The sequence below is a fragment of the Rhincodon typus genome, chromosome 13 (genome assembly GCF_021869965.1).
Source record: "Rhincodon typus isolate 14 chromosome 13, sRhiTyp1.1, whole genome shotgun sequence".
NCBI classification, from domain to species: domain Eukaryota; kingdom Metazoa; phylum Chordata; class Chondrichthyes; order Orectolobiformes; family Rhincodontidae; genus Rhincodon; species Rhincodon typus.
This window is the reverse complement of record NC_063344.1, coordinates 4,647,139-4,664,068: the sequence shown is the minus strand read 5'-3', so window position 1 is coordinate 4,664,068 and position 16,930 is coordinate 4,647,139. Positions and strand designations below refer to the sequence as shown.

The following is a 16,930-nucleotide window of genomic DNA, read 5'->3' as shown; positions in this document are numbered from 1 at the left end:
AACAGGCAGCCCCGAGGCGGGGAGAGTGGGAACAGGCAGCCCCGAGGTGGTGGTGAGGACATGTTCAAGCGTTGTGAAGAGTGCGAGCCCAGCATGGCCTGTGATGTTGAACTATTAACCGTGTTTCTTTGTTTTGTTTTAACGCTTTAGTAAGAAGGACTGTAATGTTGTATTTCCTAGCTTACTTTCTTTATTTTCCTGCTTTGTACTAAGATTCTTTGCCTGTGTACATTTGTAGTTAAGATGGTGCCATAAGTGGCAGCTTGTAAACTTTACACTGTACTCATTCGACTGAGGGCATGTGACAATAAAAGCTAATTCTAATTTTAGACAAGTTATTTTACTTTTAATCAGGAGGAAGAGGTGATTTATTTATTGATTTTGGATAACATCTCTTGCTGAAAATCTAAATTTGAGGAATTTAAGATTGGCTGTGGATTTATGATTTTAGAAACTGGATGGAAGTTATGATCTTGAGCTGCCATCCATATTTAACATATTAATTTTGCTTTTTCATTTGCACTGCGGGTAGATAGAAGCTTTTAATCATCATTCTCATTTTTAACACATAGTCAGCAATGCAACTATTGGAAAAAAACTGTAAGGTCATAGTCATTGAGATCTGCAGTGCAGAAAAGGGCTGTATGGCTCATCTCTGTCAGTCAGAAACAGCCACCTAACTGTTCCAATCCCATTTCCCAGCACTTGGTCCATAGCTTTGTATGCATTTGCATTGCAAGCACACAGCTAAATACTTCAATGTTATGAGGGTTTCTGCCTCTACCAACTTTACAAGCAGTGAGTTCCAAATCCTCACCACCCTCTGGTAGAAAAAAGTTTCTCTCATCTCCACTAAACCTTCTGCCCTTAACTTAAATCGATGCCCACTGGCCATTGATCCCTCTATCGAGGGGAAACATTTCTTCCTGTCTAGGTCACTCATAATTTTATTTGCTCAATCATGTCCCCTCTCAATCTCTGTTCTAAGGAAAGCAACCCCAGTCTGTTCTGAAGAAAGGTAACTGGACCTGAAACGTTAACTCTGATTTCTGTCCACGGATGCTTCTGACCTGCAGGGTATTTCCAGCAATTTCTGTTTTTATTCCAGTCTGACCAATCACTCTTCATAACTAAAACTCTCCAGCTCAGACAGTATCCTAGTAAACCCCTGTACCCTCTCCAGTGCAATCACATCCCTCCTATAATGTGGATTCCAGAACTGCACACAGTACTCTGGCTGTGGCGTAGCCAGCCAGCATCACCTCCCTGCTCTTAAACTCTGTGCCTCAACTAATAAAGGCAAGTTTACCATCTGCCTGTAACCACTTTATCCAGCTGTCCTGGAATTTTAAGGGACTGGTGTACGTGCACACCCAGGTCCCTCTGATTCTTCGTGCTTTCTAGGGTCCTACTGTTCATCATGTATTCCCTTGCCTTGTTTATCATGCCCAAATGCATCACTGCACATTTATTCGAATTGAATTCCATTTAATTGCTACTAATCAATCCATTTGACTGATCCGTCTATATCCTCTTGTCATCCAAGGGTATTCTCCTCACTATTTACTATCCACCAACTTTTGTATCATCTGCAAACTTACTGATCAATCCTCCTACATTCAAGTCTAAATCATTTATATAAACCTCAGGCAGCAAGGGCCTCTTACACTGATCCCTGTGAGACCTGACTGGACACAGACTTCCAGTCAGGAAAACCTTCCCTCAATCATCAATCTCTGTCTGCTTCATGAATCTGATTGGCTACATTTCCTTGGAATCCATGAACTCTTACGTTCGCTATCATCAGTCTCCCATGCAGGACCTTATCATAAGCCTTGCTCAAGTCCAAGTAGACTACTTCAAAAGCATTACCCTCTTATACACAATAAAAACCGAAAGAACTGCAGATGCTATGAATCAGGAACAAAAACAGAAGTTGCTGGAAAAGCTCAGCAGGCCTGGCAGCATCTGTGAAGGAAAAAACAGAGTTAATGCTTCGGGTCCAGTGACCCTGATGGTTGGAGATTCCCTTACCTTAGCATTTGATTTCAACCAAGATCAGGATAAGGGCAAATCCATGCTAGATTTTCGTAAACAGCTTTACTTATGGTGTGAGTTTGCCTAACTGCAGGCAAGGAACTGTGTTTGAAGCAGGAAATGCCATATCTAGTCCAAAGGCCACCAATCCAAGGATTGCATGGACTTACAGACTGTCTGGAGATCAAAGGCAGGTCACAAAGCCTGCTGCTGGGGGCCAAATGAAGATGGCTTTCTGAAGCTGCCTCACTCATTCGCAAAATGATTGGGATGGGAATGAGGTGGGCAGATGCGGTTATGATCTTACCGCAGCTCTCCAACCAGCTCAGTCAGAGTTTAAAGAGGAAATTCCAAAAGGCACAACTGCGAATAGTGGGTGAAGAGATTAGGAAAAACATCAGGGCTAGAGCTGGAGGAACAGAGTTCTGGAGTTATTTTTATAGGAATGGAGGAACTTGTAGACGTAGAGATGAGAAAAGTCTTTGAAGAGCTGTAAAAACAAAGCTGATCTTTTTAAATTGATGGAACTTGTGGAGCAGGAGTCTGCAAGTAACTATTGTGCCTCACAAATACGAAGAAGTGACTGTCTTTATTTGTTAATGGGATGTGGGTGTCACTGACTGGCCCAGCATTTATTGCCAATGTCTAGTTGCCCCTTGAACTGAGTACAGCTCAGTGGCTGGTAATTCTGCAGTGAGTATCTCCCCTCTCTTCCAAAGCCTGCCCATGATAGAAAGCTTCACTTGTCTGGAAGTGTGCAGCTCCATAAAATGCTCAAGAAGCACAGTATTATCCAGAACAGAACAGCCTGCTTGATTGGCACCACATCCACCACTTTAGCAATTCATCCCTGAACCACACTAGGCTGTCATGTGTCATACTATCTGCAAGGTGCAGTGCAGCACAATACCAATTATTCATCACCAGCATTTTCCAAACTCATGATCTCTGCAGCGAAACAGCCCAAGGGCAGCAAAGCACATGGTACTGTCACCACTTGCAAGTTCACCTCTAGGTATTGGTTTAAGTTGAACCATAGTGGTGAAATGTACACTTTGCAGCAAGTGATTAGCATGTGGAATGTACTGCATGAGAGTGTGCTGGAGACCGATTCAATCATGGCTTTCAACAGGGAACCGGATAAGCAATTTTCAGAGCAATAGGAAAAGGGTAGAGCTGTGGGACTAGCTGTTTTCCTCTTCTCTCCACCCTACCCCCCCCATCCTCCCTCCCTTCGCAACATCAGCACCACCGAAGATTACAGAGGAAGTATATCTTCACTGCACAGACCACACAAGTTCAGAAGGACAGCTCACCACCCCTTCTCAATGGTAAATAAAAGATAGGCAGCTGGCCTTGCAGGTCATGGCACTACATGCCATAAACCAATAAATAAAAGTCAGATCAAGCCTTGTTCAGGATAGTAGCCTGCTCAGTCATCCTTTAAAATAGTTGAGTCTGAAAGTAAGTAAGTCAGGAATGTGTTTTTGAACAGCTGGGATGACTCAGACCCCATTGCGAATCCTTCAAGGGCTCCACAAGTAATGATACATGATCTGAAGAATAAACCATTGCTGGAAGATACTTTGACTACAATTGTAGCTGCTGGTGGAACTAAGCAACAGCATTCCCGTGGGTACAAATTTGGAAGCTAAGGTGTGTGAAGAAGAAGGTGATGTTAGTAATGGGACCCCAGAGAGGAACAAAGAACAATAGCATTTGACATTGTCCAGCCAGATCTGCTGATGGATGGCTAAACAGTTTGCACACCAGGTACATTCAAGCCCTGCAGCACTTGGATTCTGAAGAAGCAAAGATGGAGCCCATTCCAAGGGGATGGGCAAGGATTGAAGATAGTAAGTATTTCATTCTGACAAAGGCCATCATAGGAAGAGGTTCAGTAGATAGTGAGCGACACATATTATCAAGTAAATAGAAAGTTAAAGGCTAAGTAGTTGGCGGTCTGAAATGAGGTGGAGGGATGTGATTAGAGGTGTTTTTGTGTATGATTTGAAACTGTGTGGTTCATAGCAGTGCTCAAAACACATGGAGCAGTAGGAAAAGTCCCCACAAAACCCATGAAAATTCACTCGCTGGGATGACCAGTTGGAGAAAAGCTGTCGCCAGAAGTTGAATGGAAGGATATGGTGAAGAGAGGCTGGTCCTCTCTTCTGTTTGCTGCTGATAAACCCATTAATACACCTATCAACAGCAAACATGGGAAGAGCCAGCCTGTGATTATAGTAACAGTGAGCAGTTTGATAAGTGAGTCACTGGGCGACTTTCTCCTGTGGTCTGGGAGCCACCTGATTCAAACCTGTTAAAGTAAGATTCCTGCCCTAACTGGGAGCTGACCTGGAAAATTTGAAATCACTAAGTTAATGAATCACTTGCAAATTAATGTGAAATCTCCAGCTAAAGGCTGTATAGGTTTTGGAGCTGCTATGTGGTGAAAAATATAGTGGATACTATTGCTGCGAACACTCTGTCATTTGTTCATTTAAATCTGAGATTGACATTAAATAAAAGCTAGTAACTGCCTGGTTAAAATATACCTGCTTTATGCTTATGTATTGCATCCACTATGACCTCACTAATGGTGTGTTTAGCATGAGTTTTTTGTGTGTAAAGTGCATATCATTGTGTGTTTGTATGTACGTTGAAATAAAAACCTGTTGCTAACTTTTGCCACTTTGTACCAATTGTACTTTCAATGACACCTTGGCGAGGGTCCATCAGGCCACCCAACATGGACCGGCCTCCTTCGGTGGTCTCGGAGTACTTTATTCCTGCCTCAGTCACAGACATTCGTTTCATCTCGTCTGGATTGAGGATGCCAAACTGGACCCTTCTGATGGTGCGCAGTGGGCGTGCGCTGTCTCTGGAAGGAGGTCCTTGCATGGTTCAAACTCCCAGAAGCCAAGCGACGTCTCTTCAGTTAATGCTTTCCTTGTGTATTGTAGTTTTGATAACTTTTGAGGGATTGAATGTTTCTAATTCTGATTCTGTGAGTCTCCACATAACTCATAAATTGAACACAAATACTGAAGGCCTGTGACTGTAACACTTAAACCAAGAGGCCTTGGTCCAAATCTTACCTGCTCCAGACATGTGTAATAACATCTCTGAACAGGTCAATTACAAATCAAAAGTTACTGAGTCAATGTGAATGAGAAAGATCTCAGAGGATCCCGTGGGGTGGGGGTTTTGGAGAGGGATATTTTAATGCCCTGGTTAAATGAACACATAAGATAACAACTTTATGGGAGTGCCACGGAAATGATCACAGAAGAGACGTTGGATCTATAAAACAAAGCAGTGTATAAAGTACAAATGTAGCTGCTGACTTGTAAAATTGTTAGCAGTTATTGAGACACTTCTGTTCCCTCTCGAGAGCCATGTTTAGAGCTTTCTCTAGAAACAAATGAAGGCTCCTATTATCTGGGACTTCTGTAGGTCTTCAGATATCTTACACATTGGTATCTCGACCTGTGTAGAAAGTTGCTGTTTCTTGCAGAGATAACAAGAACTGCAGATGCTGGAGTTAGAGATAACATAGTGTGGAGCTGGAGGAACACAGCAGGCCAGGCAACATCAGAGGAGCAGGAAAGTTGATGTTTTGGGTCGAGACCCTTCTTCAGAAATGGGGGAGGGGGAAGGGAGCTGAGAAATAAATACAGAGAGGAGGGTTGGGGCTGGCGAAGGTAGGTGGGATGGTGATAGGTGAGTGCAGGTTGGGAGTGGTGGGGATTGGTCAGTGAGGTGAGAGGGGTGGATAGGTGGGACGTAACCTGTCCATCTTCTCTCCCACCTAATCTGTCCCTCCCACCTCACTGACCAATCCCCACCATTCCCTACTTGTACTCACCTATCACCATCCCACCTACCTTCCCCAGCCCCACCCCTCCTTTCTCTGTTTATTTCTCAGCTCCCTTCCCCCTCCCCCATTTCTGAAGAAAGGTCTCACCCAAAACGTCAACTTTCCTGCTCTTCTGATGGTGCCTGGCCTGCTGTGTTCATCCAGCTGCACACTGCTGTTTCTTGCAGGTTTTTAAGTTCAATCTCTAATGGACCAAAAAGGGAAAGCAGCTTGACTTGTTCATTATGCTTTCAGGTACCCACCCACATTGCATAGTAACAGATTCTAATCTGTCAGGTCCTGGGGAATATCTTGTACTGTAACAACACCTTGAGGTTGCAGATGGATAGTGTTGAGCATGATCTTGTGTTGTGTCAATGTCAATGTCAAAGACCTTCCACAAAGCATCGGTTCAGTTTTTGTCAGGCTAATGTTTGTGTTTGTTGCTTCTCAGTTCAGACTTAGTCACTTCCTGAGTGGATCAAATTCTTTCATCCTACAACAGGTGTAAGCTACAAACATCATAATATTAACAAATTCCCAACACTGGGCCGTCTGGCACTGTTTTAAAATTAGGGGATGCCCTTTCCGGACACAGATGAGACTTTTTTTCCTTTTACAAGATTGTGCAACTTTGGAGCTCTCTGCCTCAACAGAGGCAGGGTAGGCTCATTCAGAAAGTAAGGAGACATGGGATTCAGGGAAATTTGGCTGTCTGGATACAGAATTGGCTGTCCAGTAGAAGACAGAGGGTAGTAGTGGATGGAAAGTATTCAGCCTGGAGCTTGGTGACCAGTGGTGTTCTGTAGGGATCTGTTCCGGGACCCCTGCTCTTTGTGATCTTTATAAATGACGTGGATGAGGAAGTGAAAGGGTAGGTTAGTAAGTTTGCCGATGACACGAAGATTGGTGGAGTTGTGGATAGTGTGGAGGGCTGTTGTAGGTTGCAACGGGACATTGACAGGATACAGAGCTGGGCAAAGAAGTGGCAGATGGAATTCAACCCAGAAAAGTGTGAACTGATCCATTTTGGAAGGTCGAATTTGAATGCAGAATACAGGGTTAATGGCAGGATCTTGGCAGTGTGGAGGAACAGAGGGATCTTGGGGTCCACGTCCATAGATTCCTCAAAGTTGCTACCCAAGTTGATAGGGTTGTAAAGAAGGCGTGTGGTGTGTTGGCTTTCATTGGCAGGGGAATTGAGTTTAAGAGCCACAAGGTTATGCTGCAGCTCTATAAAACCCTGGTTAGACCCCACTTGGAATATTGTGTTCAGTTCTGGTCACCTCATTATAGGAAAGATGTGGAAGCTTTAGAGAGGGTGCAGAGGAGATTTACCAGGATGCTGCCTGGACTGGAGGGCCGGCCTTATGAGGAAAGGTTGAGGGAGCTAGGGCTTTTTTAATTGGAGCAAAGAAGGATGAGAGGTGACTTGATAGAGGTGTACAAGATAATGAGAGGCATAGATAGAGTGGATAGCTAGAGACTTTTTCCCAGGGCAGAAATGAGTATTATAAGGGGACATAATTATAAGGTGATTGCAGGAATGTATAGGGGAGATGTCAGAGGTAGGTTCTTCACACAGAGAGTGGTGGGCATGTGGAATGTGCTGCCAGCAGTGGTAGTGGAGTCAGATACATTCGGGTCATTTAAGCGACTCTTGGATAGGCACATGGAGGATAGTAAAATGTAGGGTATGCAGGATAGTTTGAGCTTAGAATACGATAATAGGTCGGCACAACATCGTGGGCAGAAGAGCCTCTACTGTGCTGTACTGTTCTATGTTCTATGAAGGTGGGGTCATTGAAATTTTTTTAAGACAGAGCTGGATAGATTCTGAGTTAACATCTGGAGTCTGATATGACTGTTTTTCAGAATCCTGAACTTTTGAAGTGTCATGTTGGACTCAAAATGTTATCTCTGTTTCTCTCTCCACAGATGCTGCCAGACCTGCCGTGCTTTTCCAGCAATTTTGTTTTTGTCCCTGATTTACAGCATCCACAGTTCTTTTGGTTTTTATTTTATTTTTTATGGTCCAACAGGTTTATTTGCGATCACGAGCTTTCAAAGTGCTGCTCCTTCGTCAGGTGAAGTGATCGTTTCACCTGATGAAGGAGCAGTGCTCCAAAAGCTTGCGATTTCACACAAACCTGTTGGACTATAACTTGGTGTCATGTGACTTCTGAATTTCTCCAATTTTGTATTGGAGATGTTTTTCAGACTGTCACTCTAAACCAACTGATACCAATTATCGAACACTTAAGAAAGCACCATCATGTAACCTCACTCCCTGAAGTCAATGACAAATTTGAGCTGAACAAAAATGTGTTTGCATGTAGCAGGAAAGAAAAAGATTTTTAAGGCCATATGGTAATACCATTAGTCAATCGAATGCAACCAAAATGACCATATGGTGAATAAATAAAGAAGGCAGTGCAAACAGACTGTAAGCATATGGTCCAGGCACCAGAGGGTAACCACATCTGGGCTGTGGTGAAAAGACCTGGTACACCCTTTGATGTTGGCACGTTGAGTGCATCAAAACTAACTTATGTAGTTGGATCAGCATGTCTGCATCACCATCTGCCAAAGGCTTTATTTTTTACAAAAAGGTTTTAGGAAATCTATTTCAGAATGAACTGAGCTTTGAAGTAGATGTGGAAGGGAAGGAAAAGGGGGCATTTGGATTAAAATTCACTTCCCTTTCAGAGCCCAGTTATGTTGTGAACTTACGTTGCTGTTCACTGATTACATTAATTCTCCCATTTCCTCCTTAATGATGGTTGGAAGTTTCCAGGGATTGGTTTGCTGCATATTTTTTTTTTTTTTTTGCTCCCCCACGCTTCCATACAAATAAGGATGATCTCTTCAGTGGCTGCAAGTGTCCTTGTTGAAAGCTAATTATTTGCATTTATCTAAAATGTGAAATAAAGTGCACTGCACTGGAAGGCAGCAAGAGATCACCAAGATATTATATACGTTTAATTCCAAACACCATTCAAGCGACTGCGATAGTGGCTAAAACTATTCCGACTGCAGAAGCTTCATTGTTAACATACTGATGGATAATGCCAGAGGCATTTCTACAATTTTTCTGGAATTTCATTTCAATTTCAATTAATGACACTACTTGCTTCAAATATTCTGAATGAAAGGGGCACTGTCAGGGGTTTGTTTAACTTGTCTTGAATGACATGTTCAAAAATATTAACTAATTGCTTGTCTTATTGATCCTTGAAGTGAGGTAATGTGGCATAAATGTTTACAATTCTTCGTTTCTTTTAAATATTTCTATAGTATGACATGATAACTATTATAATTTACAGGTGAGAATTTGGGCTCTTCCAAGTCCCAGCCAATTAACTCGTAAACTTGGAAAAAAGGCAGCTCTTTTGACATCTTCTAGGACTGGTTTTAAAGTCCCATGTTCCTGCTTTCTCCTTGCAAAGAAAAGCAGTAATGGCTCTCACATGTTTTATTGCACAGATTCTTTCTTGCCTGCTAAAACATTTTTGTAATTGTTATCTGTAAAATGATCGCAAGCATTCTGTGTGTGCCCTTGGTCATTTACAAGACATCCGTGTTCTTTTATTGAACAGGAATATGAGCACTTTTGAGGATTTTCATTTACATAAATCCGCCAACTGGCTATCTGAAAGTGTGGTGATGTGATGGCGATGTGCCTCACTGAAATATGATTGTTACTTTAAGTTTAGCAGTATGTTTGATTCATTACAGCAAAATTGTACCTGTAATTCTGTGCAACAGGTAGATGTTTTTTATTTATTCATGGGATGAGGGCATCACTGGCTAGGCAGCATTTATTGCCCATCCCTAATTGCCCAGAGGGCAGTTAAGCTATACACAACCCATTGTCAGTACTAACAGTCCCCGTTAGCAGCTATTCGTTCCCCCTTTTAACCAGCTGGTTTTCTCTCTCTTTGGGCTCTAACTCCAGCTGTCATTTACTCTCCCACCTCCCCAGGCTCCATCTTCTGTATAAATAACCTTTTCCTAACTGCTGTCAGTCCTGACGATGGGTCTCTGGACCCAAAACATTAACTGTTTCTCTCCACAGATGCTGCCAGACTTGCTGAGTTTTTCCAGTAATATCTGTTTTTGTTCTTGTTTCTGATTTCCCGCATTTGCAGTTCTTTCGTTTTTTTGGCCATTAATCCGTCCAGGCAGCGAGCCATGGAGGGGGTCATGGTACCTGATGGTCGACCCCTCTCCTGTGGTTGCAACCACTGGCCTCCATTGTGAGGGAGCATGCAGAGTCCAGTGGCACGGGGAGGGCTTTTGGTGACAGGCACCACAGGGGCAGGGGTACATTGTCACCCTGGACAGTGTTATTTTGGTTTGATAAGATTCTGTCAAGTTATGTTAATCATATTTTGCTTGTGTCGTTACAGAGTCCCAGTAGGGGCTATTTTGCCCATTAAAGTTTGTGATTTGGTTGCAGCCATGGTTGTCTTCAACTATAGAAGGGAATCATAGCTAGGTTTAACCCTCAGCCAACGAAGCTCATGCACATGTACATTAGAATGGAGGGGTAGATTTTACTAAATAGTGAACAAGAGAGAGTGAGAGCTGCAACCAACTTTAGTGTTTTGTCATCCAGGCTGAAATGAATTAACATATCATTGACCAAAAATGAAACTTGGCATCTTGTTGCCTATCTTGCTTCACTGAACTTTGCCTTTTAACAATTCAGTCCATTAGGAGAGGTGGCAGACTGTGCTTCTATCAGAAGCAGCAGCTACACTAACACATGCTGTGCTCTTAGAATCAATTCTCATTTCTCTCAAGAATTCTCTTCTATATTGCAGTATCTTAAATGTATTTACTTTTGTAAGGGTCACACAAACGGTACGTCACAGCCTCTGAAACTACTTAAATTGTCATCAGTTCCAGCTCTTGGAGGTAAAACATCTATTTATTAGTTCTTGAATGTATTGTGTGGTTTTCTTTTTGTTCCATCCACGGATGACCATGTGAAAAAATCCACAGGAACAAATCATGTGCTGAGAAAATTGCCTGAGTATCTTTTGGGGGCTTGGTCTCTGTGCTCACTTCAGACAGGGCAGTCCAAACAGGTACAAAAACAGAAATTGTAGGAAAAGCTCAGCAGGCCTAGCAGCATCTGTGAAGAGAAATCCGAGTTAATGTTTCAGGTCTGGTGACCCTTCCTCAGAACTGACAGTCCAAACAGATGTTTCGTTTTGTGAATTAGAGCTAAATCAGTTCGAAAGCATTCATTGAAAAGCAATTTAGTTCATCAGATCAAAGAAACCATTGCTTATGAAACATAATTAACCTGAAGGTCTATTTGAGAACATCCCAGCACAGCATTTTGTCATGGAGATGGGTGGGATGTCAGAAGATTCTCTGGTTTCAATTTATCTGGGTGTTTGGTGAGAGTTCACTGGCAGCTTGTTTTGGAGTGTGGTGTATGTCATTGTGAGGAGATAGCTCAGTAGATTACTGATAGTTAGGCCTGCATCGAAAGCAGAGAAAAAGCTAACTTCATCCTCTGCCACATGGAATGCAGGTCAGTAATCTCAGTTTGGCTTCCTTGAGGGGAAAGCAGTTGGAAGAATGCCTAGTTTGAGCCTTGTGGAAAAAATCGACTGTGGTCCCCTCATCCTCATCTCAGAATATAGTAGCAGAAGGTTTTTGGTAGTAACCAGAACGATAGACTAAGGTGTCCATTGTCAAGAATAAGTAAATGAAAGTTTACCTCTGAGAATGGATGGGACTGAGGATCATTACAATAGTTTAAGAGACATGCCTTTGGGCAATCCTTACAAAAGTAAATAACTTCAACATGTTGTAACATGAAACATTTCTTTGGATGTGGTAATAAATAATATTAATGGCGCATATTTGCTTTGATTAATTTATTCCATATACAGTAAAGTTTGTGTTTTGTTTAAAAAAACATGTGAAATCGTATGGTTATAAATCACTGAGATAGCAAGAACTGCAGATGCTGGAGTCAGAGACAACAAAGATTTCTGAAGAAGGGTCCCAACCCGAAATGTCAGCTTCCCTGCTCCTCTGATGCTGTCTGGCCTGCTGTGTTCCTCCAGCTCCACGCTTTGAAATTGTATGGTGTCATTCTACTGGTGAAATTTCTGGGTGTTCAGATTGCTGTTTATAGGTTTAATGGTCCCTAATTGGAGCCTAATGTATGGCATCCAGTCCTGCCAGATTTAGATACAGGGTTCAGTGATAACTATTACGTGAGAGTTGAATTAATGCTTCTAGCTTGTTTGTTTCATTTTAAGTCTTTCTGTATTTGTGTATGAAACGTTTATTTGAGTAACTGTCCCCACCTTGCTGATCTTTATCCTCAAATGTTTTGACTAGCTCAATGACTCTTCTTTCTGGGTTTGAGGTGATCTATTCAGTAAATTTGAAGTTCATTGATCAGCTGGAGGGGTGAATTTGTCATCATGGAGCAGAAACTTTCAACTCGGTCATCTATGTCTCCTTTTGCAGTCATGGGGCAGTGTGCAACAATAACATAACTCAAACAGAGGGAGAAATTAAAGCACAAACTTCTTAAAATGTGCATACCAGAAAAACTAAAAGATAAAACTATAAATGCTGGAATTTTCACACAAAATCAAATTATGCCAAGAAAGGCTTTTGTAGTGATTCCAATGCCCTGCCAAGGTTATTCATCAAGGACACCAGGCTAGCCATTCCCCTTAACACTCTGCTCATTCATTTTTTGCTTTGGAGTTAATAATAACTGAGTTTGACTAGCCAAATGACCTTACAGCAACCAATACCATGCAAGAGTGCCAGCCTCCTAATTGGGTTTTCACTTGCTGTGAACGAATTAAACCTTTCTTACCAATGATTACAGAAGTTAGTTAACAGTACTGAACTGATGGTTGTTTATTAGCCTCAGAATCATAGCCAACACCCTGTAAGTTTAAGCACTGAGTTTACAACTGATTAATAGATATGGTTAAGCAAAACAGAAAGTGCTGGGGTCTATAGTGCTTTTATTTTAATTGATATGATTGATTACCAGACTGTCTTTGTGAATTGAATTGTCAATGTCATATTAATTCTGCATTTAACTCCTTGATAGCTATATAATTAGAGTGGAGTTCGAACTTTGATATACCTTGGTGAGATTAATTTAAGTTTAGGCCCTTCGCTGACTGACAGAATAGCAGCAGCTGTCAGCCTTTTGGATAGATTAAAGTCTATATACTTTATTGGCATTGGTTCCAAAATGTATACAGATATTACTTTTTATGAGCTGGTGCAAATGTTTACTTTTGCTTTCTTTGGATCGATCCTGAGAAGTCCCAGTGATGAACTTTAGTCTGTAGAGGAGCTCTGTGTGCTGGTAGCTGTACCTGGCTTTAAGTTTTATCGGCTTTGATTTCAGGGATATTTATACATTTAAGTGATGCACACAAACCTGCCTGTATCTGGCTGGACAAGGTAAAATAGTGTCATCTTTCTCACACTTCTGTTGAGAGTGGACTTTCTGATTTTATAGCGGCACAGAACTCTTGAAGCTTCTGCTAAAAAGATCACTGCAAGAAATTCTGTAAGTGCTTCAAACAAAACTTAAGAACTGAGAGCCATAAAATGAGGTTTAGAATCACGAACACTGGGCTTCCATAATACTTTAAAGGTAAAAGCCATAAATTACTGCATTTTTAAGCCTTTCTTCTAATGTGTGCCACTTAGGTTGATTTAATAGAATTTAGGCTTCCTTGTGTCAATCACTAATTCACATAAGCGCTTCATGGCGTCCAGATAAATACAGCATTGACACCTAGATGGTGGCTGGTCATTACCTTGTATTGTAGTTGCTCAGCTAAAAAGATAAATAGTTGTCCACAGGATCAAATGAGGCAGGGTATCTTTGTTTCTTGCAAAGAAACTATGGACCTGTTTTCAATTCTTTGTAAGGAATATTTTGCTTGTAAAAGTCTTTTTAGTTTAATTAGCATCAATCCTTTCCCTCCTAATATTTAGTCTGACTTTTAACTCCACTTTGAATTCTCATTTAAAGCAATTAATTTGGCATGCATTTGGTTTCTTTAATGAGAAAAGCAGAACAATGTCTTGCACTATGAAACAGTCAGAAAAGAAAGCCAAAACCATGTAGAGCATCCAGCATTTTGTGATATTATTCTGGCATGTGATATAGTCCTACCACGGATACAGTACATCAAAACTTGCTGATAGAAGAAGAGGGATTTGATGTGAATCTTAAATAGATTATCTCAAGAATCTATTAGAGTCATTAGTGATTGACTAATACATTTTTGGTTTGGTCATTTGTTTCCAGATAGCATATCCATGGTTGCAGCATCAGTTTCCAACATTGTTTCTCAAACCAAGATCTTACCTAAAACCTTAGGCCTAGCAAACGTGAATGTTGCACCCCAAATGGTGAGTATGGTACATTTTCACCCTTCGGTTGATTCATAACTAACTTCCATTATCTATAAGCGAGCGATGAATGCATATAAGATATTAATATGTTCAAGACTACTGCAATACTCTTTAAAGATTCAGAAAAGAACTGAAGACTGGCACAAAAATAATAAAGTATGGACCGATTCAAAATCTAAGGAAGGGGACTTGGCTAAGCAAAGCGGTGAACTAAAAAAGCGCAGGTTTGCTGCTCATGATGACCTGGTCAGAAATCACACGACACCAGGTTATAGTCCAACAGGTTTATTTGAAATCAAAAGCTTTCAGAGCACTGCCCCTTCATCAGAATATGTCAGACCTGACGAAGGGGCAGCACTCTGAAATCTTGTGATGTCAAATAAACCTGTTGGACTATTACTTAGTGTCATGTGATTTCTGACTTTCGGCACCCCAGTCCAACACCGGCACCTCCAAATGATGATGACCTGCAAAAGGTATCTGTTTGACAGAAATAAAGGCTTGGGAAGAGAGCACAGAGGAACACAAGAGAGAGACAATCAAATGCATTTCAGTGACTTGGAAATTTAGATTACCATAGAACTGTTTTTTTGATGAGTATTTTATCTAGGTAAAACAACTTGAACAGTCTCTAATTTTGCAGTAAGCTGTTGTGTTTGAAACACTGTGCAAGCTGTACATTTATTGTCAGTGCAGATTTGAAACCCTATACAGCATTGTCGATGAGCTATGTGTGAACTACATTCGGCGAATGTAGACCTTGAAGACTGTAAGGTTCAGTGCAGGTGGAATCTCCAATGTACCAAACATGGACTACTACACGGAGCATTTGTCTCCTGTCTCCCAAGATTATGACAGGTTTTGATTAGATAGATAGAGGAAAACCACTACTATGAGCTGATGGTGCAAGAACTCGGGATCACAGACACAAAACTTTTGGGCAAGAAGAAATGCAAGGGATTGTGAGGAGCGTTTTTTTTTCCACTGATTGAATAGCAATGACCCGGAACTTCCTGACGGGGGAAAAAGAGATAATGAAGGACTTCAAAAGCAATTTGGATGGGCATTTAAGGGAAACAAGTTTGCGGGACAACACAGGTTAGAGTGCAGTGGAATGGGATGGACTCGATTGCTTTATAGAGAGCTGGCATGGACTAAATGGGCCGAATTGTCATAATGACTTTGAGCCTTGCCCTACATGTTCAGTTCTTGATATGGATCAAGGAGAAAATGATATTTTATCAATCCTGTGCCCAATTCTATCCTTAAATGACTGAATACAAACAAGTTGGCTCATGAAAATGGATCATAGAGCACATTGACTGAACCTAGCAATTTACAGCTCAAAACATTGATCCAGAAATACTTCAACTAAACACAAAAGATGTAGAGTTTTACAAGTAGTTGACAAATAAAGGAGTTTTGTATAGTTAAATAAGGATCTGTACAGAACAAAATGCAGTTTTCTATGCTGCTAACTTCTCATGGATACAGTATTTTTTAATCCTATGGATCTTCTTTTTTGTTTTTTAAACTTCAGAACATTGCAGGCAGGCATGTTATCTCATCCAAGTGCACTATTCTCCTCAGGGTCACCACATTTCTATACTTGCCCTGTTTTAATATGTTTTCAAGATTTACCTGGCAATATCCATAACACAGTAAGGTCATTCATTACTTTTGACGAATTGACCTGATGTTTAAAACTTCTATTTAGCTGCTCAGGACATTTTTTTTATATGTCGTTGCTCCCACAGAATTGACAGCATGAATAGGCAAGAAAGAGAAACAAGTAGGAACTTTGAATATGAAGTATGTTGTGGAAAAACTAAACACCATAAATAATATTTCCTTACCTTGGAAAGAGAAAGCAACAACTTCAAAAATTTCAGAGATAGTAGGAACTGCAGATGCTGGAGAATCTGAGATAACAAGGTGTAGAGCTGGATGAACACAGCAGGCCAAGCAGCATCAGAGGAGCAGGAAGGCTGACGTTTCGGGCCTAGGCCCTTCTTCAGAAATGGATCCCATTTCTGAAGTTGCCAGGGACTTGGGTTTGGATTCCAGCCCTGGGTGACTGTCTGTGTGGAGTTTGCCCATTCTTCCTGCGTCTGCGTGGTTTTCCTCCCACAGTTCAAAGATGTGCCCGTTAGGTGGATTCGCCATGATAAATTACCATAGTGTCCATGAGTGTGTAGACTAGGTGAATTAATCATGGGAAATGGAGGGTTACTGGGATAGGGTAGGAGGTGGGTCTGGGTGGGATATTCTTCAGAAGGTTGGTGTGAACTTGATGGGCTGAATAGCCTGCTTCCATACTCTAAGAATGCTATGAAAACCTTACACAGTGCTTCAGAACCCTATGCAGTTGTAACTAGACATCCCTTTTGTTTAAACTCCAACCTCTGAGCAATAAAGGCCAAAATTCCATTTGCCTCTTAATTACTTTCTGTGCCTCCACGCTAACTTTTTGTGTTCCATGTACACGTCACCTCTTCACTGAACTTGTTTGGAGTCTCTCGCTGTTGAAATAGTAGTCCACTTTTTGATTATTCCCACAAAAGTCCATGATCTCACACTTTCCTACTCTCTGCCAAG

At 41.4% G+C, this 16,930-nt stretch overlaps 1 protein-coding gene across 8 annotated transcripts in view; it reads left to right on the top strand.

The window, feature by feature from the left end:
• The window catches only part of LOC109932287 (transcription factor Dp-2), a 189,224-nt gene that overhangs the window by 102,692 nt on the left and 69,602 nt on the right, over positions 1 to 16,930 (top strand). For 6 of the 8 annotated variants that reach the window (XM_048604636.1, XM_048604638.1, XM_048604635.1 and 3 more), the window contains one exon: positions 14,226 to 14,329. The exons of 1 other annotated variant lie outside the window; for it this stretch is intronic. In XM_048604636.1, coding sequence (XP_048460593.1) covers positions 14,226 to 14,329 — 104 coding nt within the window. Of the gene's footprint in view, positions 1 to 3,474; positions 3,894 to 14,225; positions 14,330 to 16,930 lie in introns of those variants that run through there. One more of the 8 variants, XM_048604637.1, reaches the window with a different exon arrangement.